This window comes from Molothrus aeneus, chromosome 8 (genome assembly GCF_037042795.1).
Source record: "Molothrus aeneus isolate 106 chromosome 8, BPBGC_Maene_1.0, whole genome shotgun sequence".
Lineage (NCBI taxonomy): Eukaryota > Metazoa > Chordata > Aves > Passeriformes > Icteridae > Molothrus > Molothrus aeneus.
The window spans coordinates 32709701-32737528 of NC_089653.1; the positions used below are offsets into that span (position 1 = coordinate 32709701).

A 27828-nucleotide genomic window follows, 5' to 3' on the forward strand; every position below is an offset into this window, starting at 1 on the left:
CCAGCACATCAATGTTCCTCATGACAAGACTGACATTGAGGGGCTGGAGCGTGTCCAGGGAGGAGAACACAGAGCTGGGGAAGGATCTGGAGCCCCAGGAGGGGCTGAGGGAGCTGGGAAGGGGCTCAGGAGCAAAGGAGACTCGGGGGGACCTTGTGGCTCTGCACAACACCTGACAAGAGGGGACGGCCGGGGGGGTCGGGCTCTGCTCCCAGGGAACAGGAACAGGAGGAGAAAGAATGGCCTCAGGCTCGGCCAGGGCAGGGACAGGTTGGACATCAGGAGGAATGTCTCCGTAGTTAAAGGTTGTTAAAGGTTGGAAAGGGTGAGGAGTCTCCACCTCTGGAGGTGTCCAAGGAACCCCTGGACGTGTCGCTCAGTGCTCTGGGCTGGCTGACAAGTTGATGATCGGTCACAGGTTGGGCTCGGGGCTCTATTCCAAACTCAATGTTCCAACTGCTCCCACCGTTTCCCACCCTTCCCATGAGGATGCCCCACTGCCCCCCCCCCCCCCGGACTACACTCCCCATGACACCCCGCAGGGCCGCCGGAAGCGGGCGTGCGTCCGGCGCGCGTGCGCCGTGGCGGCGGCGGCGGCGGTGTGTCCGTCATGGCGGCGTCCATCTCCGGCTACACCTTCAGCTCCGTGTGCTACTGCAGCGCCAACAGCAGCGCCGACCACGTACGTGTCCCCCGCCGCCGCCCCGGGCCCGCGGGGCTCCCTCACGCTGCACCCCGGCCGGCGGCTGCGCTGCGGTGCTTCCAGGCCGCGCCGCCGCCGGTGGGGCCCGGCCGCGGGTCACAGCGGGCGGGGGCGGCCCCAGACGGACACAGCGGGGCGGGATGTGGGGTGTCCGGCCGGGATGTGGGGTGTCCGGCATGTGGGGTGCCCCGGATGCTCCGCGGGGTAGCCGGGATACGGGCTGCCCGGTTTCCTCCTTCCCGAGTAGGATGTGGGGTGTCTCGGCTGCTCCCTGGGATGTGGGGTGCTTCTCCCGCAGCGTAGGGTCCCTAGGATGTTCCCCCCGGTTTGTGGGGTGCCCAGGGTGCTTCTCCTGCAGTATGGGGACCCCAGGATGCTCCCCCCGGGATGTGGGGTGTCTGGGTGGGGTGTGGGGTGTCGGAGAGGGATGTGGGGTCCGGGGGATGCTGCCCCAGGATGTGGGGTACCAGGAGTGCTCCCCTTGGGATGTCCGGGCTGTTCCCGGGATGTGGGGTGCCCAGGCGGGATGTGGGGTGCCCGGGGTGCTCCCCGTGGGGTGTCCGGGCTGTTCCCGGGATGTGGGGTGTCCAGGCGAGATGTGGGGTGTCCAGGCGGGATGTGGGGTGTCCAAGCGGGATGTGGGGTGCCCGGGGTGCTCCCCGTGGGGTGTCCGGGCTGTTCCCGGGATGTGGGGTGCCTGGGCGGGATGTGGGGTGTCCAAGCGGGATGTGGGGTGCCCGGGGTGCTGCTCCCCGTGGGGTGTCCGGGCTGTTCCCGGGATGTGGGGTGTCCAAGCGGGATGTGGGGTGCCTGGGCGGGATGTGGGGTGCCCGGGCGGGATGTGGGGTGTCCAGGCGGGATGTGGGGTGCCCGGGCGGGATGTGGAGTGTCCAAGCGGGATGTGGGGTGCCCGGGGTGCTGCTCCCCGTGGGGTGCCCGGGCTGTTCACGGGATGTGGGGTGCCCGGGCGGGATGTGGGGTGCCCGGGGTGCTCCTCGCGGGGTGGGGCTCCCGCAGGACACGGGTTGTGGCAGGAAAACGCTCCTGTAAAAGCTCCGTGAGAGGCTTTTCCAGCAGCTACGACCGACCACGGTGCAGTGCAGAGCCGGGCTGTTCCCGAATTGCTGGGTTTTGTTGGCACCTTTTTAGCCTGAGCTTGCTCTTTTCCTCTGCACCTTGTGCCAAAACCTCCTGATTCCAGCTCAGTCTCCTTCTTCATTTTGGGTGGGGATGGAGAATAAATTAATGTACCTTAAAATTGCCTTACTTTTAAATTGCCTCCTGGGTTTTGCAAACCCTGGTGTTGGTCAGGGTCCAGCTCAGGCTCCACACTAAAATTTGTGTAAGTCCTTACAGGTTTGAATTCCTCTTCTCTTGGCTTTATTGGAGCTTTTTCCCCCTTGTATCTGGGGCTGAGCCCTCCCTTTTGTCATGTGTTTGCCTTGTGTGGGTTGTGTGTAGAATGTTCCTTCTGGACAGCCCATCTCCGTAGTGTTGTAAAAGGATGCTGGCAAAACAAAAAAACAGCTTTGGTAAAACCTCAGGGCAGTTTCTACTCACTGCAGCTCAGATGTGTCTTTCAAGCTTCATCTTTGTTTCAGTTTGAAGCTAAGAAAGTTACAGTAAATGGCTGCATATAGTGGATTTTTTTCTCTATTTTTAATATTTTTCTTTTAAAATTGCAGGAAGGATTTCTGCTGGGAGAGGTGAGACAAGAAGAGACTGTCAGCATCAGTGATTCACAGATCAGCAACACTGAATTTCTACAAGTGATAGGTAAGTGATGTAACTTTGAGTTGTTCTGAAACAGGCACTGCTCAGGTTTCATGTTTTCAGGAGGTTTCATTAAGAATTGTTTCTGGTGTGAAGCAATCACAGGATTGTCTGTTTCAGACTTCCAGGATCACATTTGCCACAGTGTCTGTGTGTTTGTGGTTGGGATGTGAAGAAAGGAAACAAATCTTTGCAAGTTACAGGGGTTTCATGCACCTCCTTTTATGGAGGAAAGATTATTTATTGAAGATATTTGTCTTCATTCTGTGATAGAAAAATTACTGTGAGGAGTTTCCTGCTTGATACAGTTGCCTAAGTACAGCATGTGCTCAAAATAAAATTAATCCATTGCTTGATTTACTGGTACTGAAAGGGGCAGAAGCAGGTTTGGATGGATGGCTGGGAGTTGGTGACATCATAAACTGTCACAGCAGGACTGGGCAAGGAATATCAGTCAGACAATTTGTTGATAAGCACAAGTTCTGTGCAGCTGATGTGTTGTGAAAACTGAGCAAAGATCAAAGATCTTGCTGTTAAGTGTTGGTTGAAGGAGATTTTTAAGATATGAGAGAGAAGCTGTTGCGTGTTTGGTTTATAGAAAATAGGAAAGCCCTGAAAGAAAACTGCCTTTTTGTTTCTGGATATAAAACCAGCTGTTAAAATAGATTTAAACCTCCTTCCATACCTGGCTTTGTGGCTGTGATCCCAGATACCAAAGCAGGGTGTGCATGAAGCTCAGTGAGAACACAAACAGCTCTGGATTGACTCTCAGATGTTACTCTGGCACAAACAGGTGATCTGTGAACATGTGCAGTGGCACCATGTTACATCCCAAGAGATTTCCCACTTGCAATGGTGATGGGTTTGTGCTCTGGGCTCCAGGAGGTTCAGCAGTTTCCTGTCCTGGTTATTCCCTAGAGAACACGGGTGGTGAATTGACTGGCAAGTGTCAGTTATGAGCTAAATTACAGAAGATAAAGGCACAACATTTGTTGTGTTTGCATATAATCACTGCCAGAGTGCTGCTGATGGCTCTGTGTGTTCAGACAAAACTGGCAGAGCCAGTCATTTTTAGGTTTTTAAATTAGACCTTGCTCTTCAGTGGTCACTGCTCCTGGTTATTGCTGGCAGTGATGTCACCACCTGCAGCCTTGGCCTGGTTTCCTAAGCCAAGTGTTTGTGGTGTTAAAAACTGCTCCCTTTTTAAATCACCCCTTTGTCACATTATTGGTTACAGTGAGAAGGGAAATCACCCACTCCTGAAGACCTGCTGGATATTATTTTTATTTGCCATTTTTACTTTGATATTTATTCATCAATTTAACTCTTGGACTGCCAGTTCAGCTCATGAGATCGACAGTTTTGTGGCACTGTTGTCACAGATGACTTTTCACTTTCTTTTGTGTCTCCTTAGTGGTGGTGTTTAAATATATGTATGTGTACATAGTGTGTGTACTAGATACATTATATATATATATAAATAAGTCAATGTGTAAACCTTAAATTTAAAATGTTGACTGATTCATGGGGTCTGAGCAGGAGGCTTCTTGTTTCCTGTTTCTCAAAACACAAGGTCTGTGTACAACATCATCACCCAAGAACCAAGAATGTTGTTGCAGTCAATGTATTTGCTGGAAGGAATTGGTCTAAGCTGGAATAATTGTACTTAAAGGCTTTGTTAGCAGATTGTTTCCACAGATGCCTGCATGATGGTGTGAAAATATTAGAGTTGATACAATTTTATGTCAAATAAAGGAGTCAGTAACTCCAAGAGCAGCATCCTGAGGAGCTCTTGCCAGTGAGGATGTGCAGTTTGTCAGGCAGTGTGCCTGGAATGGGTGCTCGGGGCCTTGTTTTGATAGACAGCAAATGTGCTGAGATGTGGATGGTGCTGGCTGCTGTTCCTGGGAGCTGTGATCCATCCTGGTGCTCTGCTGGGGAATCACTGCAGGGAGGCAGAGCCTGAGCAAAGTTCTGCTGAACCCCAGTGCGGCTCTGCTGCTGCAGCTGCAAATATTTGTGCTGTGTGGTCACAGAATCCCAGGGGGCTTGGGTTGGGAGGGACCTTCAACCCCAGCTCCTGCCATGGGCAGGGACACCTTCCACTACACCAGGTTGCTCCAAGCTCCTAAAAAATGAGTCATGCTTAGTGTTGGAAGGACAATGTAAGATTGGGTTTTTACTATTTTCTCACTCTCCTCTGAGATTGCTGACATGTTACAACCTTTGCTGGTTAAATAAGCATCTTAGCATTGATCACAACTTTTTCAATGGAAAAACATTGAACTGACTTTTTAATATTTCATATAACTGAATTATAAAGTGCAGCTAAATGATTTGAAATTGCTTTTAACCCCTTTTCTCGATTCTGTTTGCCTTGCCTCTTTAAACACTACAATGTATAATATTTCAGTGATTCCCGTCCCCATCCTTTTTTATTCCTTGCTGCTGTAAGAAACAAATGTATATGGATGCAAATAAGCTGTTGTGGAAGGGTGTAGAAAAAAAGAAAACAGAAATCAGAAATGCCTTTGTGAGGAGTTTGTAACTATCAAATAGTATCAAAAGTGTGCATTTGAGGCTCAGATAAATCTCTGTGTGTCTGAGCAAGTGTATGCCTTGCTTATTGAAATATTTTTCTATGTAAAAGGTCAAATTATGAAGTGTGGGCAGTTTTCTATGTATGGTGCTATGTCATCAGGTGTTGAGAGAGTGAGGGCAGTGTGTGCTCTGACACAAATGTTTCTTGCTCAGTAGCTCTGATGTGGAAAGTTCATGCAAGATATGTCACTGTAGTTTCTCTTTGCCTGGAGCAGCTGGACATAGGTCACTTACTTTGGTTTATTTGTTTGTTGTTGCAGAAATCCATAACCACGAGCCTTGTTCAAAACTCTTTAGGTAAGCTTCTTTTGTTGTCTTGCTGTGGTGGCTGCAGAATATAAAAACAGGGAGCTCCCTGCAATATATTAGCATTTCAAATGTCCCTAGCAGTGTTTGCTCATCTGATGGTTTTACAGGATCACATGCAAGTGGCACCAACCATGACAATCAAAGTGGGAGTTTACAGTTGTAGTGTAGCTTGGAAGGGGTTTATTTCCCCATCTATTTGATTTCTGTGGAGCTGTGGAGATAGGGCAGCAGTCAGGTCAGCTCACATCTCTCTGATGATGAGGAGGAATGTCAAAATCAATTGAAATTGTTGTAGTCTGGGCTGGCTCTGCCTGGGCCTGGTGGGTCACAGCATCCCCTGTGTGCCCTAACCCTGGTAACCTGCTGGGTTAACAAGTTGGTTTGTGCTTAGTGGTACCAACCCAACCTGCACCAACTAATTATTGTAACATCTTCAGCTTTCTCGTTATTTCTGCCTTTTGATTTTCTGAACTCCAGAATTTAAATTAAATATGGGGCTAATATATTCTATTGAACAGCTTCCATCTATTTACATGTAGATTTTCTCTATAGTCTTCACTTGTTACCCAGTGTTGGCTTCTAAAGCACTGTCTAGAATTCCTTTTGAGAAGGAATTCCCAATTAATCTCCTCTCATCTTGAGAGATTTCCAGCCAATTAAGAAGACACAGTAGCTTAGACATTATGATTGACAGTGGTTGCATTAGAGAGAAAAGCTGCAGTCAGTCACTTTGCTGGCTGATAATTACAGAGAGGATACTCTTAACCCACTGATTTAAAATGCTGCAGACTCCACACATGGAGATAAAGCACAGACAGAGGAAGAGGTGGATGTCCACCAGGATTATAAATAAATACTGCAAACATGAATTGAAGAAATTGTGTGACTATAACATAGTGTCTCAAATTTGTCATTAGTTGTAGTCTGAGTTTTCCCAACAACTTACACCTAAGTGGCATTTCCACCCTTATTTACCAGCCAAGCACTGAGCTCAGGATTTGGTGGTTTTTTACCCCATCCCCCAAAAATTGAAGTCACAGACCCCTAAACCAGAGCATTTTCCTGCACTGCTTTAGGTGTTAATGTCAGCTCTTGAAAGAGACCAAGGAGGAATCTATTTTCAAAGGTTTTTTTTTCTTTTATCATGCACTCTGATCTACCTGAATACCAAAACCTGTCTGCATAGGTAGATTTATAAATTCCTAAATCTGCCCTGTCCACAAAATAACAACATGTCAGGGTTTGGGTTCAGCTGTGGAAGCAGAACCATGTGGAAAGACCATGATACTTTGAATTATTGCTGACTCTTTTGGGTTCAAGGATCCAGCCATGTGAGTGCAGTGGCAGGATTGGAGCTCAAGGAGTTTATTTGGAGTTGCATTTGAAATGGCCCTGTTTTCATTTCTTCTGGGCTGGTAGGCTTCTGATTATCAAAGCAGGGGTTTACAGAATGCTGGTAAAAATAAAATTGCCCAGTGCATTTCTGTTGGTAAAAGTAAGGCTCTGGAAGTTGCTTAGTATTGTCTAGAATACCATCTACTTGTAGAACACTCAAAGTAGAAATTATTTACTTTATGTATGTGTGTATAAACTGTGTACCTACCTTTCTCCTTTTTTGTTCAAGCTTTTATGACTATGCAGGCAAAGTTAATGAGGAGAGTTTGGACAGGATTCTCAAAGACAGAAGAAAAGTAAGTTTTCTCTTTTCCTCTTGTTGTAGGCATTAGAAAGAGTGGGTTTGGAAAACAAATTAAAAAAAAAAGTAGTTAACTAGAATAAATACTTTCCTTCACAAATCTGATGGTTTGTTTGGATCCAGGGCTTATCCTGTACAGAAGTTGTTGGATTTGTGGTGCTTAGATTAAACTGGGAGCAATTTCCTTCAAGAAATGCAGAGGATTTAAGTGTAGGTTTCCAAAAGTGTAGGGCTTTATTGACCATCTCAAACTCAAATCTTGAGGAATTCAGTTTGTTTTGTTGTGCTAAAGCTTTTGGGTAATGGTGATACCACAATATCAGCCCCTTTAAGGTAAATCTGTGTCTCTCAGGTAACGCTGTGGGTTTTTCCTGATGTGTTTGATTGCAGAACGTTATTGGATGGTACAGATTCAGGAGAAACACTCAGCAGCAGATGTCATACAGAGAGCACATCATTCACAAACAGCTGACACACATCCTTGGAGTGCCTGACCTCGTCTTCCTTCTCTTCAGCTTCATTTCCACTGCAAATAACTCAACACATGCTTTAGAATATGTGCTTTTTAGACCAAACAGAAGGTGAGCAAACTCTGCCAATGAAGCAGTCCTCATTCTTTGTTCTGCTTTTTACTGCTATTTTTAAACTATTTCAGAGTTTGTACAATTGCACTTAAAGAAAGCTTTGTGTTTGTTCAATGATGTATAGGGGTGCTTATTAATGATGACAGATTTGGTTTTATTTTTGGGGTTTTTTTGGTGCAAATAATTTATAAATTAATAGTAGGGTGAACAAAAATTCTTTTCAATCTCTAAGTCATCAGACAAAAAAAAATCTACTTTAAGAAACATCAGATGTCACTACCATGTTTCTTCTAGAGGACATGAATATACCTCTGATAGTTTGCACATTATAAAGGTTCTTGGGGTGTAGAGGTAGCTCTGTATTAAGGGTTTTTGATCCTGCATGTATTTTGAACACAGCTTGTAATATTCAGCTACTTTTATAACAAACCTAATGCAGAAGCTTTAAAATTAGATGAATTCTGATCATCAGAGGCATGAGATAATATCAATGCTTTTGGAAAGAATCTTTTTCAATTGAATTAAAAAATCTTTCTGAACCTTCTCTGCAGGTATAATCAAAGGGTGTCACTTACTATTCCTAATCTAGGCAACACTAGTCAACAGGAATACAAAGGTTCTTCAGTGCCAAATACTTCTCAGAATTATGCCAAAGTTATTAAGGAACACGGGTAAGGACTTCTCCTTTCTAAATGAAGCAGTCATCAAGCTCTGCTCTCTGTACCTCACAGAGAATACCACAAATGTGCATGTTGAGCAGCAGAAAACCAGGTCTGGAGGAGAGTGGTCAGTTCCCAGTGTGCTTTTTTCCTGGTTACAATTGGATCTTTTAGAAGAACCAAGGGAACTCAGTGCACTTTTCAGAAAAGCAGAGTTGGTGTGGCCAGTCCATGCTGGGACCCTTCTGGCTGGAAGCTTCTGACTTGATTTCCACCCACCTCCCCAAGGAATTCTGTGTGCACTTAAACTCTGCCACAGAAACATTGAATTCTTGATGTTTTTCTTAAGTATTTTCAATTAAATGCCATAAATTCAAAGTAGCTTTTCTGGCTGTTAACAATGAAATTATACAAGCTTAAAGATTTTGGCACAAGTTTAATCTCATTCAAATGAGACTTTATTGTTCCAGAAGGAGTTTTGGAATTGAATATGCTGCTGTACAAATTTTTTTTATGACAGTATGGTACATTTTTAACAATATACTATTGCTGAAATAGCATATTTAGCAATAAGATACATTAAAAAAATACAGTGATAGACTGCTTAACAGAAATTCAAAGACAGCATGAGCTAGAAACCTGTATTGTCTTTTCTCACTAATGATTTCTGCTTTCTTTTTAGTACTGATTTTTTTGACAAAGATGGAGTGATGAAGGACATCAGGGCTATCTATCAGGTTTATAATGCACTTCAGGAAAAAGTACAGGTAACATCCTTTACTCCATACTGGTCTGTATCTATGTGGCATCTTTTATTCATCCTTTGATTAAAGCAGGCGTGGAGGAGATGGAGATTTTTAGAGCTCATAAGGAATTATCATGAACTGTAGGAAAATAAGACTGACTTTAAAGTTAAATGTTTCAGTTTCTATTTAATGTGAGCAGTGGCTTCTGCAGTGCTTCTGTGTGGCTTCTGTGAAAGTGGTTGGTACATATAGCACCAATTTTTTCTCTTTTGCAAAGTAAAGGATTTAATACTCAGTGATTTATAGGAGGTGTTAGTCATTTTTAAGGGTTTGCAGTGAAGAGAAGCCCTGCTGAAGGCTGTAGGGATTTGCAGAGGTTTAAAAATGACTCCTGGCTCTGGGTATGGAGCATGAGCAGAGCACCATCTGTTAGTTAAAACTTGTGAACATTTTGTGTGGAGCATGAGTGAATCCTGCTCCAAATGTGCCAAAGCATCTGAAAATGCCTGGAGTGTCAGCTCTGCTCATTGTGAGCTTGTCAGCTCACAGCTTGTCCTGTGTGAAGAGCAGAGGAGCTGTGCTGCCCGGGGAGCAGCTCACACATCTGCTAATGGTGCTGGAGTCACAGCTTGTTCCAGGCTTTCCCTGTGCATCTGCCCTGGGGGATTGGTGTCGGTGCTCCAGCTCAGCTCTGCTGGTTCCCTCCTGAGCAGGGAACAAGGAGAATCCCTCCAACCATCCCCTGCACCTGCCTGCACAGGGGGAGCTGCTCTTTCTTACTGGCAAGTTCCACCTTCCAGCCTCCTTTGGAAGGCAGACACTTCCAGGCAGCTTCAGGGAATAGGAAAATTTCTCTTCAGAGCTGTGCCCATTAGCTAATGGCATTGTTCTGTGATGCTGTTCTTGCCAGGAGCACAGTTGTCCTCTGTGCTCTGCTGTTGTTTCAATTGCTGTCTGGAAAAATGGAAATGGGCTTCTTTAGCCTGGAGAAAAGGAGGCTGAGAGGAGACATTGTTGCTCTCTTCTCCCAAGTAACTAGCAACAGGAGGAGAGGAAACCACCTCAAATTGCAGCAGGGGAGGTTTAGGATGAAAATTAGGAACAATTTTTTCCCTGAGAGGGCTGTCAGGCATTGGAACAGGCTGCTCAGGACAGTGGTGGAATCAGCATCTCTGAAAGTGATCATGGCCAATATTTAATTTCATAGAATCACAGAATGCTTTGGGTGGGAAGGGACCTTAAAGCTCATCTCATCCCACCCTCTGCCATGGCAGGGACATCTTCCACTGTCCCAGGCTGCTCCAAGCCTCATCCATCCTGAACACTTCCAGGCATGCTGGACACTAACCAACTTTGGATCTTATTGCAAATCTCCTGTCATGATGCATTATTTGGAAATGCTTTTCCTATAATGCAGCAACAGCCAGTAAAGAAAACAATCTTGAGGCTGAGTATTTCTGCTGCAGTTAAATCCTGCTTTTAGTTTTGTGCTTCAATGCCTTCTTGCCTGGTAGTAGCTTTATTAATGTTGTCCTGAAACTACTTCCTACATTTTTGCCCAATCTTAGCATATCTTACATTTTTCTCCCAGGCAGTATGTATAGATGTAGAAAAAAGTGAACGTGTTGTTGAAGCTTTTCAAGCTGATGTAAACAAGTTAAAAAGGCAAATCGCACAAAAGAAGAATGAAAAAGAACAAGAAATAAGTAAGTTGCCTTTTATTTACCTTTTTTCTTTCAGAAGCAAGTGCTGTGAGGAGAAAATGTTTTGTGGAGTTAAAATAATTGTTGTATTGCTGGTAGCTCATGGGAAGAAACATGCCAGTGGGAAGGGCAGTGTGATGGATTTGTGTTGAATGACACCTGAGCTGTGAACGTGTGTGTTGAAGGGATTTCTGCTGGAATCATCCAGTGTTAGCAAGCTTAAAATATAGGAGAGACAACACTGTAAAGAAAGAATGAGCAAGACAGTTCTGTAAGTAACACAGGAAAAGATGAGTTGTAGGAAAAGAAAAGTGGGGGGAAAAAAGCCAAATACTGGAGAGATTCTTTTTGAAGTAAAGAAACAGGGTTCTGTGTTCACAGGCCAGGAGCTAGCCTTGGCTTTATGAAGTCTTTTTTCCCACTCCCATTTGCTGACTTAGTGGTAAAGATGTTTAGCACTGAAATATCACTGCTCAGTGTTGAAGTAAATCTTTGTGGGTGTTGTTCATCTTATTTTGCTGCTCCATAATTTCCTGAGTCAGTGAGCCTTGCTGTGTGAGCACATTTGGCTGATTGCCACACTATCCTTCCTTCCTAAAAACTGAGTGTGGCCTCAGGAGACTTTGGTTAGCAGTAGATAAGTTTTGTGAAGAACTTGGCTCCTTCCAAAGAGGCATTGCTGATCTAATTGAATTTGTGAGTGCAAGGGAAGACTGAAGGTAGAGAGCAGGGGCAGAGAACAGGCAAATGGGAAGTAAGATAAAAACCTAAATAATTCATAAGCAAATTACACACTTCAGCAAACACTGCCTCTTTTTACCCATGTTTTGAAATGATAAGCAAATAATGAAATTTTGTCATTTTAGCTACAATGGGTTTTTTATTATTTCTGTATCCTGTTACCTAAAGCAGTGTGTGACAAAAAGGGGGTTTAGGTGGGTGAGCACCCTAAACTCTGCAATGGGCCTGGTGCTGCTGTGACTGGTATTTTAATTTTCTCCAGGCAGTGAGGTACTGTTATCACATGAGCATTTTAGTCAGCACAAGTTCTTCTTTGAATCTCAAAGATAAGGTAACAGAGCCAGGATTAGCCCAGGACCATTTGAAAGGTGGAAGTAAATGAGTCACTGCTGTTTCCTGCTTGGCTGTAGATGAAGTAGGCAGGGAGCTGCTACTATGGGGAGGCAGAGGTGGATATTTGGTGTGACTGGAGCTGATCCCAGCACAGATGGGGGAGGAGGAGGAAGAGCAGTCAGTGCTCAACTCTGGGTACTACCAGGGAGATGCAAATGCTGGACTGAGAATTGATGCCAGAGCAGAGAATCATGTGAGAGGGCTGAAACAAGAAAACATGCAGCTTGGAGCTTTGCAGTATTTTTAGATGTGAGTAGTTAATTACTGAATCTGGCCTTCTGTTCCCTCACTTGCTCAATGCTGGTAGAATTTCCTTGGTTTTAGTGAGGAAAAGGGAGAGTTTGATTCCAGTTCCTGTGGGAGTGTTGTGTGAGAGCTTGGTGTTCCTACAAACCTTGGGTTAACAGGTTATGACTTAAACACTGCATTATAAAAGGCAATTGAGACTTTAGCTGCCAGATCACTGAAATAGTTCTGTACATGTAGCAGGATGTTCCAGGCTTTGCTGAGTGCTGGGAACTTCCCAGATGCCAGGAGATCTCCCAGTGCACTTCTCCTGTTGTGGCCCAGAAATGGAGTGCTGTTCTGCAGCCACCTGAGGGAATGTGCTCTTTCCATTCCCAAGAGACATCTCAGTGACTTGGTTAAAGGAGCTCTCACCCTCCATGTGGGGTTTCTCCAGTAAATAGAGCTGATCCCATTGTGTCCCTCACCTTACACATTCCAGTGTCAATTCTGGCAGGTTTGTTGGTTAATAACCCCTTAGGAACCAGTCAAAAACTTCAGTGTCTCCCAGTGCTTAACCAAACTTCCTGCCAGGAAGTCTTTTCCTTCTGTGTAGTGTGCAGTACTCAAATTTACCTTTCTGCAGCAGCCTCTTAGGCACATTTAAGAATAAAATGCTTTCTTCAGTCTTCCCTACTGAAGTTATTCCAGCCTTTCCTCTTAGGTCATGTTATCCCAGTTATTCCAGCCTTTCCTCTTAGGTCATGTTATCCCAGTTATTCCAGCCTTTCCTCTCAGGTCATGATTATTAGATCTCTGATGAGTCCTTGTGTTTTGTAGGGTTTCGCCAGTTTTCCCTATTTTTAAACTGTGCTGTTCATAGTTACATATATTTTGGTCATATTTTTAACAACTACAGTGAAATGATACATACCTGTATCTCCACAGCTGAGCACACTTCATGCATATTGATTTATAGTTTACATAAATCAAGTTTCTTTTTTGCAGAAGGATGCAAGTATTCCTCATTTTGCAGCTCTTGCAGTTCATTATTCCTGTGCACGTCTTCCTCAAATTATTTTCCAAATCAGCTCATTTAAGATGACTTTCACATTCCTGTTCTGATACCCTGCTACACTCCCAGCTATAATTCCATCATTTAGATTTTTAATGTGAGTGAAGTTATTAAAATAATAATTTGAGGCAAGAAGACAATAATAATTTGAGGGAAGAAGACATGGTGATTTCTTTGCAGGTGTTTTGAGATTGTCCCCTAGCACAAGGGGCAATGAAAGTACAAAGTGATTTTTTTAAGATACAATATCAAATATCAATTATGGATGAAAAATGAGTTGAGTTTTACTAAGACACAGGTAGAGAGGAAGAGGCAGGTTGAGCTCTAGCACAGGTGCTATTTGATGTGAGAAGGAGCTGAAAAATACAGAGAAAAGATGAGATGGAAACAGCAACAGGCTGTGGAAACATCCTGTAGCTGTGTTTTTTGGGAGCTTAAACTGGAGGAAATGATCTGTACAGGATGACTGTGCACATGAAAGTGTAGCATGTTTGCACTTGGATAGTTTATTTGCTTTCTGACTCATTTTGGGTTTGAAAAGGGATCACTGGGATAATTGAGCTGATCCTGATGAGGTTCAGGCTGTGCTGCTAAATTTAGGGGAGTTTGTCGTGCTCAAAGAGAAGGGTGCAGTGTTAAACAAGATTTGATGTGACAGACAGGGGCAGTGTATTGATGACTCTGTAAGCCTAAAATCAGAGGTGTGAAAGATGGGTAGAGCAGACTGAGAGGACAGGATCCAGTGCTGGAGTTGGAGAGCAGTGCCAGGCACGAGCATTTGGTAACAAGCAGAAGGAAAGAAGAGAGGGCAGGCGAGGCGGTCACAGCTCAGGGATGTGGAGCACGTTGCCAAGAAAGCATTAAGTACCCCCTGTTCTTTGCTTTGTAGGAATGCAGCAGGCAATTTTAAGCAGGCAAATGCCAACAGATAACATGGAGCCCATGTTTGTGCCCCGAATGTCCTACACTGGCTTTGCTGTGGAAGGCTGCACACTGGAAGATTCCGACGTGTCCGATCCTCCCCCGCCGTACTCGGATTTCAACACGAGCACTCACGACAGCTCTGGCAGCCCCGGGCTCCTGGAGAGCAGCAGCATCTTCATGCCTCGGCCTCAGGCAGTGGGTTCTTCCAGTTATGTTTCCACAAGTGCAGGATTGAAATATTCTGGCAATGGAGCGTCCATGCCACCTTCCCAAAGAGCGCTGCCTGACAATGTTGATGAATCAGAAGACAGTGATTATGAGAATTTGCTTGAACCCACAGAGTCCTCTGACAGTGAATACTCACAGACAAGGGAGTCACGACCTTCAGCACATCCCGATGGTGATTCCAGGAACACTCAAACTTCTCAGATTTGATAGGGGGCAAAACAGGACAAATCCACGTGACGCTGTTTTTTCATAATTGTTACCGAGAGATTTTGGGGATTTAACCCGGAGGAAATGAACTACACAGGATTACTGTGCACACGAAATGTAGAAGACTTGCACTAGATGGTTTATTCACCTTGTGATACATTTTGCAAGTTTTATAATGGAATCATTAGGATAATCAAGTTGTACTAATACTGATGAGGTTCATGGATGTACTGGTAAATTTAGGCAAAATGAAATTTATAGAGATCTTGTAGCTTTTGTTGCCATATTTTCTTTAAGACAATAAATTGGGATGTAGTAACTAAGCACAGTTAGTCTACAGATAATGTTCTCAAATCAAAACTTACCTCTTGCACTATCATGCCTTGAATTTTAATTTTTGAAAGGGAATAATAAATATATCAGCCGCCTTCCGAATAGCTTTCTATGGTAAGCCAAATTGGCCTTTGCAAGCAAAGAAATTTTGATAATTCTGAGAAGCCTGATAGGAAAAGACATGGTCAACCTCCTTCTGTGGGCATGCCCTCATCAGAGGAGGGGTTTGGTTTGACCTTTTTTACAAACAGAATGTGTCTCACTTCAACTGATGGTTGCCTTTTTTTCTGTAAAGGATGTTGGGGGGGTGGGATGCCTGGTAAATCATCCAGATGAATGTCATAAATAGAATTATTCTGGTTTTGCTGGGTTTACAATGACTTTATGCCACACTAGCCTCATTTATTGTCTCATGTGTTCTTTTAGCATAAATATGAAGTGCACATACAGGAGTAAATGACCGACAGAAGTAGTAAATTCCATCATGATTGGACTTTAGAGTCTGCAAATTGCAAACATCAGAGACTGCTACTTGCATTTTATTTGCATCTGAGTATTGGATTTACGCTTCTAGATGAGTTATTTTATGTGATAAATAGGGGATAGGGTAGGAGAAGATTGTTTGGAGAGTCCCCTGGGTTTATTACCTCTTTTCCTCTGGGTGAAACATGTAAATGATTATTTTAATTTGAATTACAGCTCTTGTCAGAAAACTGCCGTTTGGGATAAATGAAGTGTGGTATATTTAGAGAATTTCATGTTTGGATGCACTTACTTTTATTTAAATACTGCTTGTATGCTAACGTTGCCCAAAATATGTGAAATTGTGCCACTAAGAAGTTTGTATTATTGGACTTTATCCCTGATGTGTAAATGAGAAAATACACATTTTAAGATGAGGTTATCTGCAGCGTTTATCACTTTGAGGTATCAATGGCCACTTCTTCAGTTTACACCCAGAACAGCAAAGCAGTTGCTGAAAAAAATTAAATATCTCCAATTTACCCACTGAAATTTTAATCTTTTGGATCATATCCATAGGCAAAAGTCTGTTCATTACCCTCTCCTTACCTGTACTAAATTAAGCAAAATAACTTTGGGAAAAAAATGAGATGTTAAAATTGCCACTCTTCTACCAAGTGGTTCCATCTTTAAACATCAAGTGCTCTGGTTTTATTAACTATTTGACATTGTTCTCATTAGCCTTAACTGGATGGATTTTTGTCTTGGAGCGTTGCAATCCCTGGAACAGAGACCTGGCTGTGGAGTCACCACCTGTGAGCACCTGTGGCTCAGGTGTGGACGTGTCCATGCTGGAATCAGAACTGACAGGTTGGCAGCCGCCCTCTTCATTTTTATTCTGCACAGAAACCTGCAAAATGTACATCTCTGAGAAAGCAGTTACATGTGACAATAAAATCTTATTTAATCCTACCATAGATTTTAATGCTTGTCAGGTGCCACGTTGGTGGAGGAGCCTCACTGGGAAGCAGAAGTGTGTGACATTTGTCCAGGCTGGGACTGAGGGGATGTGGCAGAGGGAGTATTCCATGCCTGACACATGTTTATACAATATCCTTGAATTCTGGGTTATTTAACAAAAAAATGCTGCAAGTTCTGCTTGGTTTTCCATGCACCATGTAGGTGGGACAGGTGTGTCATCGTGCCTCCAGCCAGTGCCTACCTGCAGGTATTTTCATTCACCATGACTGCTGATTCAAAAGGACAAAGGGTGTGCCTTTTTTTTTTGTTTTGTTTTTAATGTAGGTGATATTCTGGTAAAAATACACCTGCTTAAACTTTGCAGTTTTCTTGACAGCCCTGTTGAAAACAATGGTGGGTTGAGATCTGTCAAAAGGCTGCAGGGAGCGGCTTTAAATGGTGAATTTTCACACCTGTGCTACACCAGGCTTCCAGTCTGACTCTTGGACAGTCCCTGTTAGTGATCCCCAGGAGCAGGGCCTGTAGCTGTGTCCTCTCTCTGACAGGAAGGCAGCACTGAGGAAAAGCTACTGAAAATTGGCTTCTGTGTCCTTCTGTTCAAATCCTGGAATTTTCCTGGTACAGTGAAATATTTTCTGGTTGAATGTGAGAAACCTGGAACTGCTGTTTCCTTTATTTCCAAATTTATTCCCCCTCTGACTGCTGATAGTAAGAAGAACAGGGATGCACCATATGGGAAGCCTCAATGAATTAGAGCTATCACATATGCTTACAAAAGGAAGCATCATCAAATATTTCTGAAATTAGCTTGGATTGACACTCTGGGAGTCTCCAAGTCCTGTCTTTGCTTATGGGGTGGAACATGTTGGCAGAAAGACTTGTGAGCATTGTTAATTTTGGCATATTCATGACTGTGCAGGTTTGGAGTTCATGTCTCACATCTCTGGGGATATTTCACTGCCTCCGACATGTCCTGAGTTAAAATGTAAAGAGAAGCTGTTACTGTTGGTGTAACATCAAGATAAGATAAGCAAACTGATAAAACTCCTGTTAAGTGGGAAGATGCTTCTGAGTACACTGAATGTAACTAGATTCAGTCTGAAACTTGGCTTTTTTTGGTGCTGCAAGGTTTATTTTAAGGGTTATTTTTGATAACAGGCTTGCTTTGCTTGGTTCTTCCATGGTTCTGCCTCTGAGCAGTCTGCAGATCAGCAAAAAAGGTGTTGGTTTCTGGCTTCCTTTGAGGTGAATCTTCCTCTGGCTTTCTGTTTTCTCTCCAGTATCTATGGTTTCACACACACATTTCTCTGTCATGTTAGATTTATGGGGGTATTTGCATCTACCTTTATTGTGCTGCTTCTGTAGCTTATGGATTTGGGAAGAAAGCAGAATTTAATTAGAGTTTCATTAGTAAACTGGTAAGTACTTAGACACCTTCCAGTGCCTGGAGGGACTCCAAGAGAGCTGGAGAGGGGCTGGGAACAAGGGGTGGAGAGACAGGACACAGGGAATGGCTTTAAGCTGAAGGAGAGGAGATTTAAGTGGGATTTTGGGCAGGAATTGTTCCCTGTGAGGTGGGCAGGCCCTGGCACAGGTGCCCAGAGCAGCTGGGGCTGTCCCTGGATCCCTGGCAGTGCCCAAGGCCAGGCTGGACATTGGAGCTGGAGCAGCCTGGGACAGTGGAAGGTGTCCCTGCCATGGCAGGGGTGGCACTGGATGGGCTTTAAGGTTCCTTCCAACCTAAACCGTTCTGGGATTCTGTGAGCTGTGGTCAGGCCAGTGACAGGAAAATCCTGTGGCTCAAATTCCCATTTGTCCCCCTGGGGGGCTCCTGCAGAGCTCTCAGCACTCACCTGTCACACCTCATGGAACCAAGAGCAAGAGTGTTCAAACTGGTGACTCCTGGGTTTTCTTGCTCTTCACTCTTACCTATAAATAACCTTGTATTGTGTAGCAGCATCTTGGCTGAAGTTCCTAAAAGAAGAAAAAGAGGAGATTCCTTTGCTGTGCACAAAAATCCTGAATTCCCCTCTGGGAATGGCCGGTGTTATTCCCACTGGTGGGAGCAGAGAGGCTTCAAAGACAGGAGGAGCAGAAGTTCAGGAGACCTCGCTTTCCCAGAGCTCCAGCCTGGGAGATTGTGCTCCTCGTTCTGAGAGAATTTCAGGCTCAGCTTCCCAGGGCAAGCCCTGCAGGTGGAGATGGATGTCAGAGCAGGTCAGCTGCACCCAGGAAGAGTTTCCTTCAGGAAAGAAGGATCATCACAGTCCCATCAGCTCGTGGTGTGGGTGGGTCAGGGTCAATCCAGCAGCAGGCTGTGTGCCACTGGAAACATAGGAGGCTTTTCCACCTAGGAAAGTAGTTCTTTCCTCTTTCTGACCTTTAAGTAAGATGGTAACTCGCACATCCTTGTCTTTTCCCTAGGCATCATCCAGAGAAAACAAAACACCTTACTGCCTTTTCCAGGTTTATTAGGGAGAGGTGCCTGCTGAGCTCTGCAGAAGGAGCTCAAGGCCACCGAGGCTGGGAAAGCTGCTCTGCACCACTGCAGGGGTTTGCATTCATTATTTCCAGCTCCCCTGAGATCCTGTTCTTCCCTGCTCCAGGCTCTGCCAGCACCAGGGCTCTCAGTACTCACCTGGTACTGAAGAGAAGAGTTGGTTGTTCCCCTCATGTGGATTTGTGTGCCATGTATTTATTTCCTCTGGCTTTGCTGGAGAAGGTGTTAGGAAGGGAAATATAAAAATCCACAAGAGAACAAGTCAGTAATAGAATAAACACACAGGTGTTTTGAAAGTCTTCCATTATAAGCAATATTTTAAAAAAACTTTTACCTAATTTATTTTCCTGCTCAACATTTTGCTTTGGGCAAATGTGGCTTTTTTTTTCCAAAGGAAGAAAAATAGTACTGCTAAAAGTTTTCCCTTCAGAAAGCCCATTTCTACCATGGGGATTGTTCCAACAATTCTTTTGGTGGCAGTTTGTGATTTTTAACACGTTTTCGAGAGTGAGAGGCTGCTGTAGCTGTGAGCAGGGATCATTGGCAGTCTGTAATATTAATAAGGAATAGCCAATTTTAGCCATAAATGGAGTCATCTTAAATAAAATGTTCATACTCAGCACTTATGGAAAAAGTCCTTTAAACAGGATGATATCACCCAAATGCTGTGGCTGTAACTTTTTAGCCTTAGCAGAGAGGTAGCACAGAAGGCACTGCTTGGTGCTCAGCAAAGTTTTTATCTTAAACCTGTAGAGAGGTTTGAGTCATAGAATATGGAATGTTTAAAGCTCTCTGCTTTAAAATATATATATTTTATGTGATAAATATTTGATGTGATATATTTTAAATGATAAAGATTAGTTTTGCCTGGGGGTTCATTAGCAGGGGAAGGAGTTGAACCATCATTTTTGGGGTATAGCTTGTTTAGCTGACCCTACTAGAAAGTAATATAAAGGAAGTATGGAGGGTTTTGATTCCTCTAGTGTAAGTTCAATTCCTGCTTTTCTAAGTAGAGAAATATTTCTAATATATTATATATATTATACAATATATATAATATATATATAATATATATTATATATTAGACACATATATATTAGAAAATATATATATTTTCTAAGTATAATATATTGCTCTGCAATAATGCAAAGTTTTGACATGCAGGAAGGTGAGTGCTCTGCTGACTTTGGGCACATTAAAATAGTTGTCACTTGTTAATAATAACCCTTAATGCAAAAGGGATTTAATACAGCCTGGACACGTGGCAGAGCAGAAAGCTGAACTTCCCATGGGTGTATCAGCCATGCAAAGTGGGAGTTTTAATTCCCACAGAAACGGAGCCTTGGTTTCAGCAGGCACACCTCGGGCTCTTCTAATCCTTGAATTTCAGAGTCCCCTACAATGAATCCCTGAGCAGAGACTGAGGAGAAATTCTGAGCAGAGGGAGAAGGGACTGAGCTGCCAGGAGTGCCCACCCTGGAGCTCCAGAGCCCTCACAGCTCATCCTGTGGAGAATGATCCCACCCTGGCATGAAGGATGTGCCAGTTATCCTTACAAATGTCTGATCCAGGCATTTTGGGGGGATTAAGGCTGTTACTTTAGCAGCAGCTTTCTTACCTGTTCCTGGTGGCTGGGGGGGCTTTGCTCCTGCTCTGCCATTTTTACATGGCTGTGAATTGTCCAGACTCAGGTGAATTGTTGGCTTTGCCACATTTAAGTGATCTTAACCCAGTGCCTTTCCCTGTTATGGATGCACAAAGCCCAGTGCTGCTATTCCCATTTTTAACTGCTCTCCTACAGGTTGCTACCAGGGAGTGTTTGCTTTCTGAGCCGTTGATTTTGCACAGAAATCCTTAAATCAAGCTTTTATACCCAAATCCAAACCTAGCCTGTTGAGCCCATCTCCCAAAATGTATAATGTATCTGTGCCTTGCTGCTGGAAGAGCAGGAGCTTTGCAAGGATAAAGGAGCAGGAAAAGGCATTAAGGTGAAAAATCACCCTGTTAATTCTGGCAGTTCCCACTGAGCTGCTCACCCATGGCAAGGAGAAGCTGGGGAACTCCTCAGTTCATTTATCAAAGCACTTGCAATTCAAAGCAGGTGAAGCAATAAAAAACCGTGGAGCGGTGAGAGATCATTTCCCCAGTTTGTGTGGGTGCTCTGTGTGCAATCCATGGGGACAGGGGCTGGGACTCATCCTGGGCACTTCTTCTGTGCTGATGTTCCCCAGGAGGGAGATTGATTTTGCCAGATTAAAAAACAGCATCGTAGGAGGGTAATTTCAAAACCAAATGTTTGTGGATGGTGTGGAATTAACCCCAGGCTCTTGGTGGGCTTGCCTGCCTCAGACAGTGTTTTCCAGAGCCCAGGAGGTGCCAGTGGCAGCCCCAGCCCTGCAGTGAGTCCCTTGGCAGCTGGAGTGACCAGGGCACATGAGGCTGAGCTGTGGGATTGCTTTGACCTTCAGCTGAAGCTGGCACAGGCTACAGAAATCCACCTGTATCCCAGAAATCCACCTTGGTAACACCCAGCCTTGCAGGGAGAGCTGAGTGATTCCCTTTATCCAGCTGTCCTGGAACCTCCACTGCAGCTTGTTTCATGCTGGCCCTTGGGAATCACATCTGAGCCCTCCCTCCTCAGCAGGGGAATTGGGAGTCCCTGGTACCCAGCAGCTCACAGCACCTGGCTCCTCTATTCCTCTCATTTTCTCTGTTTCGTGGTCCATGTCTTTGTCATTAAGTACAACTGGTTTGATTTTATTTTTCCATTTCATGGTTAGGTTTGATTTGAGGGCCCCACAAAATCAGATGGGGCAGCCACAGCTTTTCTGAGCAAGCAGGGCCTCCCCATCTGGGATTTTCCCTGGTGGGGACCTGCAGCAAGCCCAGCCAGACCCTCCACTGCTCTGCTCACAATTTCTTTATTCCTACTGGTTCTGGCAATGATAATTTTTAATACCTTTGGATAATTCTTAGCTGGAACTGCACAGTCATTGTGGGGGGGGAATGATAATCAAAACATCCCTGATTTGAACAGCCCGTGCTTTTCCCTTGCCAGAAATACTCGTGCAGACTGACACCTGCTATTGTGTGAGGCTCTTTTTGCTTCAGCAAACTTCTCTGCAGATATTTCATCTACCCTTTTTTATTTTTTCAGCTGCAGTTACAAAAGGCACTGACTCAAGTTGTCATTTCAAAAATGGATTCAGAATAACAAGGAAAAAAAAAACAACCTGGATTTTTTTTTTTCAGAGGAGGGTGAGAGAATGCAAAGTACTGAAGCCAAGCACAACTTTTTACAGGTGCTGGAAGGGGAGATCTGCACTTTTATCATCCCTTCAGAATCCACACCTCAGGATGATTTAGGCAGGGGTAACACCCTGAGGAAAGCCAAGTTTGGGAAGAGCTGGGGCTGCACTGGGGGCAGAGGGAAGGCCCAGGAGGGTTCCAGCAAAACTGGAATTGCAGGGGAGCTGGGATGGCTGCAGGAGAGGCCGGGAGAGCTGGCTGGGGACTGGCTCTGCAGGGACACAGAGAGGCCTGAGGGACACTGTGGGACATTGTGGCACACCATGGGACATTGTGGCACACCATGGCACGCTTTGGCACACCGTGGGACACTGTGACACACTGTGGGACATTGTGGCACACCATGGGACACTTTGGCACACCATGGGACATTGTGGCACACCATGGCACGCTTTGGCACACCGTGGGACACTGTGACATGCTGTGGCACACTGTAGCACACTGTGACACACCGTGGGACACTGTGGGACACTGTGACACACTCTGGGACACTGTAGCACATCGTGGCACACCGTGGGACACTGTGGGACACCATGGGACATTGTGGGACACTGTGGGACACCATGGGACATGGTGGGATATTTTGAGGCACTATGGGACACCATGGCACACTGTGGGACACTGTGACACACTTTGCACACCATGGGACACTGTGACGCACTCTGGGACACTGTAGCACATCGTGGCACACCGTGGGACACTGTGGGACACTGTGACACACTGAGGCACATCATGGCACACCGTGGCACACCATGGGACACTGTGGCAAACTGGGACCCCGTGGGACACTGTAGGACACTGTGACACACTTTGGCACACTGTGGCACACCGTGGGACGCTGTTGGACATCATGGCACACTTTGGCACACTGTGACACACCATGGCACACCCCTTTATAGGCTAAAACTAAAGGATTTTTTGCAAAATCTTTTGCTAAATTTTCTTTGCTAAATTTTTTGCTAATAAAGGATTATTTGCTAAAAATAAAGGATTTCTATATTTATCTAGAATTTTCTGTTATCTAGAATTTTCTAGAAAATTCCTGTTGTTTTCTAGATCTTCACATTGTTTTCTAGATTTTCGTGTTATTTTCTAGGCTTTCATGTTGTTTTCTAGGTTTTCACATTATTTTCTAGATTTTTCATGTTGTTTTCTAGATTTTAATGTTGCTCTCTAGATCTTCACATTGTTTTCTAGATTTTCGTGTTATTTTCTAGGTTTTCATGTTGTTTTCTAGGTTTTCACGTTATTGTCTAGATTTTTCATGTTGTTTTCTAGGTTTTCACATTGTTTTCTAGATTTCTGTGTTGCTTTCTAGGTTTTCCTGTTGTTCTCTAGATTTCCACGTTGCTTTCTAGATTTCTGTGTTGTTTTCTAGATTTTCATGTACTTTTCTCGATTTTAATAAAATCTTCAGAGAGCACTCAGTGACAGCAGCAATACCTGAAGCCCAGGGAATGGGATGTGTTTGAAGGCACCCAGACTGAAGGTCGGCTGCTGGGACAAGGTGAGGCCCCCACGTCCCTTGCCTGTGTCTGATGAAGGATAAATGGGCATTTGCCCTCAGAGGGTGACCTGGTACTTTCTGATTTCATGGCTGGAAGGGTGGACGAGCTGCTGAGTCCTTGGGCAGCTTCACTCAGTGTCTTTTTGGAGCTCCTGATTGGTGATGGGCTGGTCCAGATGATGGTGCAGGCTCCCTGGACCCTGATACCAGGACTTGGCTTTGCTGGGGTGCCCCATGGACCGTGGCCACAAGGACCCCAGTGAGATGTGCTGAGCACAATGGGGGTGCTCAGCCTGGAGAAGGCTCTGGGGAGACCTTGGAGCCCCTTTCAATACCTGAAAGGGCTCCAGGAGAGCTGGAGAAGGGCTGGGGACAAGGGATGGAGGGACAGGGCGAGGAGAAATGGCTTCACACTGAGGGTTAGATGGGATATTGGGAAGGAATCCTTCCCTGGCAGGGTGTAAGGCCCTGGCACAGGTGCCCAGAGCAGCTGGGGCTGCCCCTGGATCCCTGGCAGTGCCCAGGGCCAGGCTGGACACTGGGGCTGGGAGCACCTGGGACAGTGGGAGGTGTCCCTGCCCATGCCTGGGGGGCAGAACAAGATGGTTTTGAAGGTCCCTTCCAGCTCAAACCTTCTGTGATTCCATGAAATCCTGTGCCCTGACACCTTGCCCAGGTCCCTGTGGGTGCCAGGGAGCTCCAGCCAGGGACCTGGTGAAAAAGCAAGGACAGAGCATTGTGGTGGTGTTCAGGGGTCCCAGGACAAGGGAAGAGACGAGGATCTGACTCCATGTTTCAGAAGGCTGATTTATTATTTTATGATATATATTATATTAAGAGAAAATGATATATTAAAACTTACTAAAGGAATAGAAGAAAGGATTTCATCAGAAGGCTTGAAAGGAGTAGAAAGGAATGATAATAAAATCTTGTGACTGACCAGGGAGTCTGAGCCAGCAGACTGTGATTGGCCATGAATTAGAAACAACCATATGAGACCAATCCCAGATGCACCTGTTGCATTCCACAGCAGCAGATAACCATTGGTTACATTTTGTTCCTGAGGCCTCTCAGCTCCTCAGGAGCAAAGATCCTGAGGAAAGGATTTTTCATAAAAGATGTCAGTGACAGAGTGTGAGGCCCAGAGCCTTTGGTGGCCCCCGTGCAGCAGGAGCAGGGCCCAGGCAGCAGCTGAGGCACAGGGGAGAGCTCCGAGCAGGTGAAAAGCTCTCATTGTTGCCACTGGCAACACCTCTGGGGGGCCTGTTTGATGGGAGTGGGAGGGCAGGAGGGGGCTGGCTCATCCATCTCCTGCTCCTGCAGGGTGGGAAGGCGTCTGCCACCCATTCGCAGCTGAGCTCATTACGGAATCTAAACTGGTATTGATCATAAATTCTCTGTTTTAACCATTTTGAGAGAAAAGCCCTTTCAGTCCACAGTGAACCTTTCCTGCCATGTTTTCAGGTTAATCAACAGTTTTCCTCCTATATGAGAAATCACGAAGCACATGTGCTCTCTCTTACTGCAGCTCTCTCTCACTTGGAAACCTTCTCCACCCCTTCCATTTTCCAAAGCAAAACAATTAAAATCAGAGGTTGTTTTGCATTCCTATTTGTAGCTATTTTTAATGTTGACTCAAAAAATGGCACAGATAATTTTACTATGGGAGTATTTTAATACACATGCTTGTCACAGACACATTTTATGAAAAATCCTTTCCTTAGGATTTTTTCTTCTGAGAAGCTGAGAGGCCTCAGGAACAAAATGTAACCAATGGTTATCTGCTGCTGTGGAATGCAACAGGTGCATCTGGGATTGGTCTCATGTGGTTGTTTCTAATTCATGGCCAATCACAGCCCAGCTGGCTCAGACTCTCTGGTCAGTCACAAGATTTTATTATCATTCCTTTCTACTCCTTTCAAGTCTTCTGATGAATCTTTTCTCTATTATTTTAGTATAGTTTTAGTATATAATTTCCTTTAATATAATATACATCATAAAATAATAAATCAGCCTTCTGAAACATGGAGTCAAGATTCTCATCTCTTCCCTCTTCCTGGGACCCCTGTGAGCACCACACACACACACTGTTTTCCCCAAACAGGGTAGGCATTATTTCTGCCTTGCAATGGGTTTGCTGAGCTTCCCCTGCACTGGGGTGGTGCCATCCCTCTGGATTTGCCCTGGGAGCTGAGCAGGGAGCTCAGCACTGTCCCAGCCCCTGGCTCTGCCATCCTTTCTCCCATCCTGCTTTCCCCTTGCTGCCTGCAGCGCCAGCAGCTCATCCCATCTCCCTGCCAAGCCTTCCCCAGACAGAGGAAAGGGGATAATAATGCTGTGCCATGCATGAGGATTAATATTTTAAAGTGGATTGAGGCTAAAGGGTGTTACATGGATCTGATCTGTGCTGCTGGAGGTCAGCAGAAGCTTTAGGATAAAGACGGCATAATAGTACTTAAAAAAAATAATTATGGTTTATTCTTTTGAAATCCAGTGATTTCCTGGAAGAACAGTGGGTGGTTTCAACGTAATGGCCATGGAAGTTGATTCCAAGGCATGCAAACCCTGCATGGCCCCCAGTGCCTGCCCCAGCCCTGATGCCTCCCCTCCTCAGCACCCCAAGTTCTGCTGGCAGAGCAGTTTATAGCAAGCTCTGTGCTGCATAAATATTGGACCATGTAATCAGATGATTGCCTACACGTTGTGCTTTCCTTTGCAGGGAGGGTTTTCACTCTCAGCAGTGGCACAGGGTGCCGTGCAGCCCTGGGGGATTTGTCCCATCTCACTTGTCACGTGTCCCTGTGGCTTGGACATCACCCTCTGCACTGTGGGCACCCCAGCCTGGTTTGCAGATGAATTCCCAGACATGGAAAAAAGAAGCAGCTGCCTCTTTGCTGGTCCCTCAGCCATGCAGACTGATGGTCCATCTGCAGGGTGTGCCCCAGGGCTGGCTGGCAGGAATTTAGTGCCTTTTTCCTTCCTCACATTGTGAAGGGATCCAGGTAAGGATCCTGTGTTGGGATCCAGGTCAAGCTGCAGGTGGGCACTGGGTGATGCCTGGTTAAAAAGCCAGGGATCACCCACCCCAGCACATCTGAGTGTGCAAACACAACTCCTGTGGAGTGAATGCATCCCTGCTTTTACCATCCCTGTGGATGAGCAGGCAGCCCTGGCCCTGCTGGTGTTTGGTGTCAGTTTGTTGGCACACACTGCCCGTCCCCTCATGGGATGTGCTGCATTATTCATCAGAGAGATGAAAAACTGGAGGAGCCACTGTTGGTCCTGCTTAAGCTCTCTGTTCCTGCAGCATTGAAAGGAGCAGTCATTTACCTGTCTCCCCTTTCAGATCCAATTTGCCAGGATGCACATTTCCTGGGAAGCTCTGTAGGGCTCCTCGGGCCGGCATGATTTATTTATAGGAATGACCTTACAGCCACTTGGAAGTCTGTCTGCTGACATTTGTGCACTGTACAGAACTTGTGGCAAGAAACTCCCTGGGTTTCCAGTTCCCCATCCAGTCTGAAAAAATTTTTGCAGCCTGTTTTGCTGTTGAATAAAGCACTGGATGTCACAGCTGGATTCCTCTGGGGCTCACTCAGACCCCTTGCTTGTTTTCCATACCTGTTTCCCTGTTTCCACATGCAAAGCCTGGTTCTCTCTCCAGCCCCTGAGCAGCTCCATGGAACAGCACTCTGTGTGCTCCCTGCAGGCTGCTGTGGGATGCAGCCCCTTGTGCTGAAGCTTTTTCTCCAGTTAAGCTGGAAAGGTCACCAGGGTGACCCAGCATTACCCAAACCTGCTGTGCCTCTGACCAGGGCAGATTATTAAAGTGCAGGGTCATGATCCATGGGCTTGGCCACACAAAGCTGCAGGCGTGTTCAGGAGTGCCTGAGCCTCCCGGGGCAGTGTGACTGAGCTTTGTGTGTCCTGTTAGAAACTGCCAGGCTGGGCTCACCCAGAAGGGTTTTGTTTGTACCCGTGCTGTGCCGGGCTGTGAAGGGCTTTAAATAGCTCCTGACAATTATTTTAGGATTTTGAACAGGGAAAGAGCTGGTAAATGTCTTTGGGAAAGGTCTGATTGTTGCAGTGGGAGAGCAGGCAGTGGTTTGATTGTTGCAGTGGGAGAGGGAGGTGTGGGTGCAGAGGGATGTGTGGCTGCCTGAGCATGA

General features: G+C 45.4%; 1 protein-coding gene across 1 annotated transcript; it reads left to right on the forward strand.

Annotated features, from left to right (window-relative positions):
* Positions 1–598: 598 nt before the first annotated feature.
* On the forward strand, positions 599–16334 carry ABRAXAS2 (abraxas 2, BRISC complex subunit). The gene is made up of 9 exons (XM_066554399.1): positions 599–682; positions 2389–2479; positions 5338–5374; positions 7011–7077; positions 7473–7663; positions 8218–8337; positions 9008–9092; positions 10663–10777; positions 14098–16334. The coding sequence occupies exons 1-9, from the start codon at positions 611–613 to the stop codon at positions 14565–14567; spliced, it is 1248 nt and encodes a 415-aa protein (XP_066410496.1). The 5' UTR covers positions 599–610; the 3' UTR covers positions 14568–16334.
* Positions 16335–27828: the final 11494 nt, after the last annotated feature.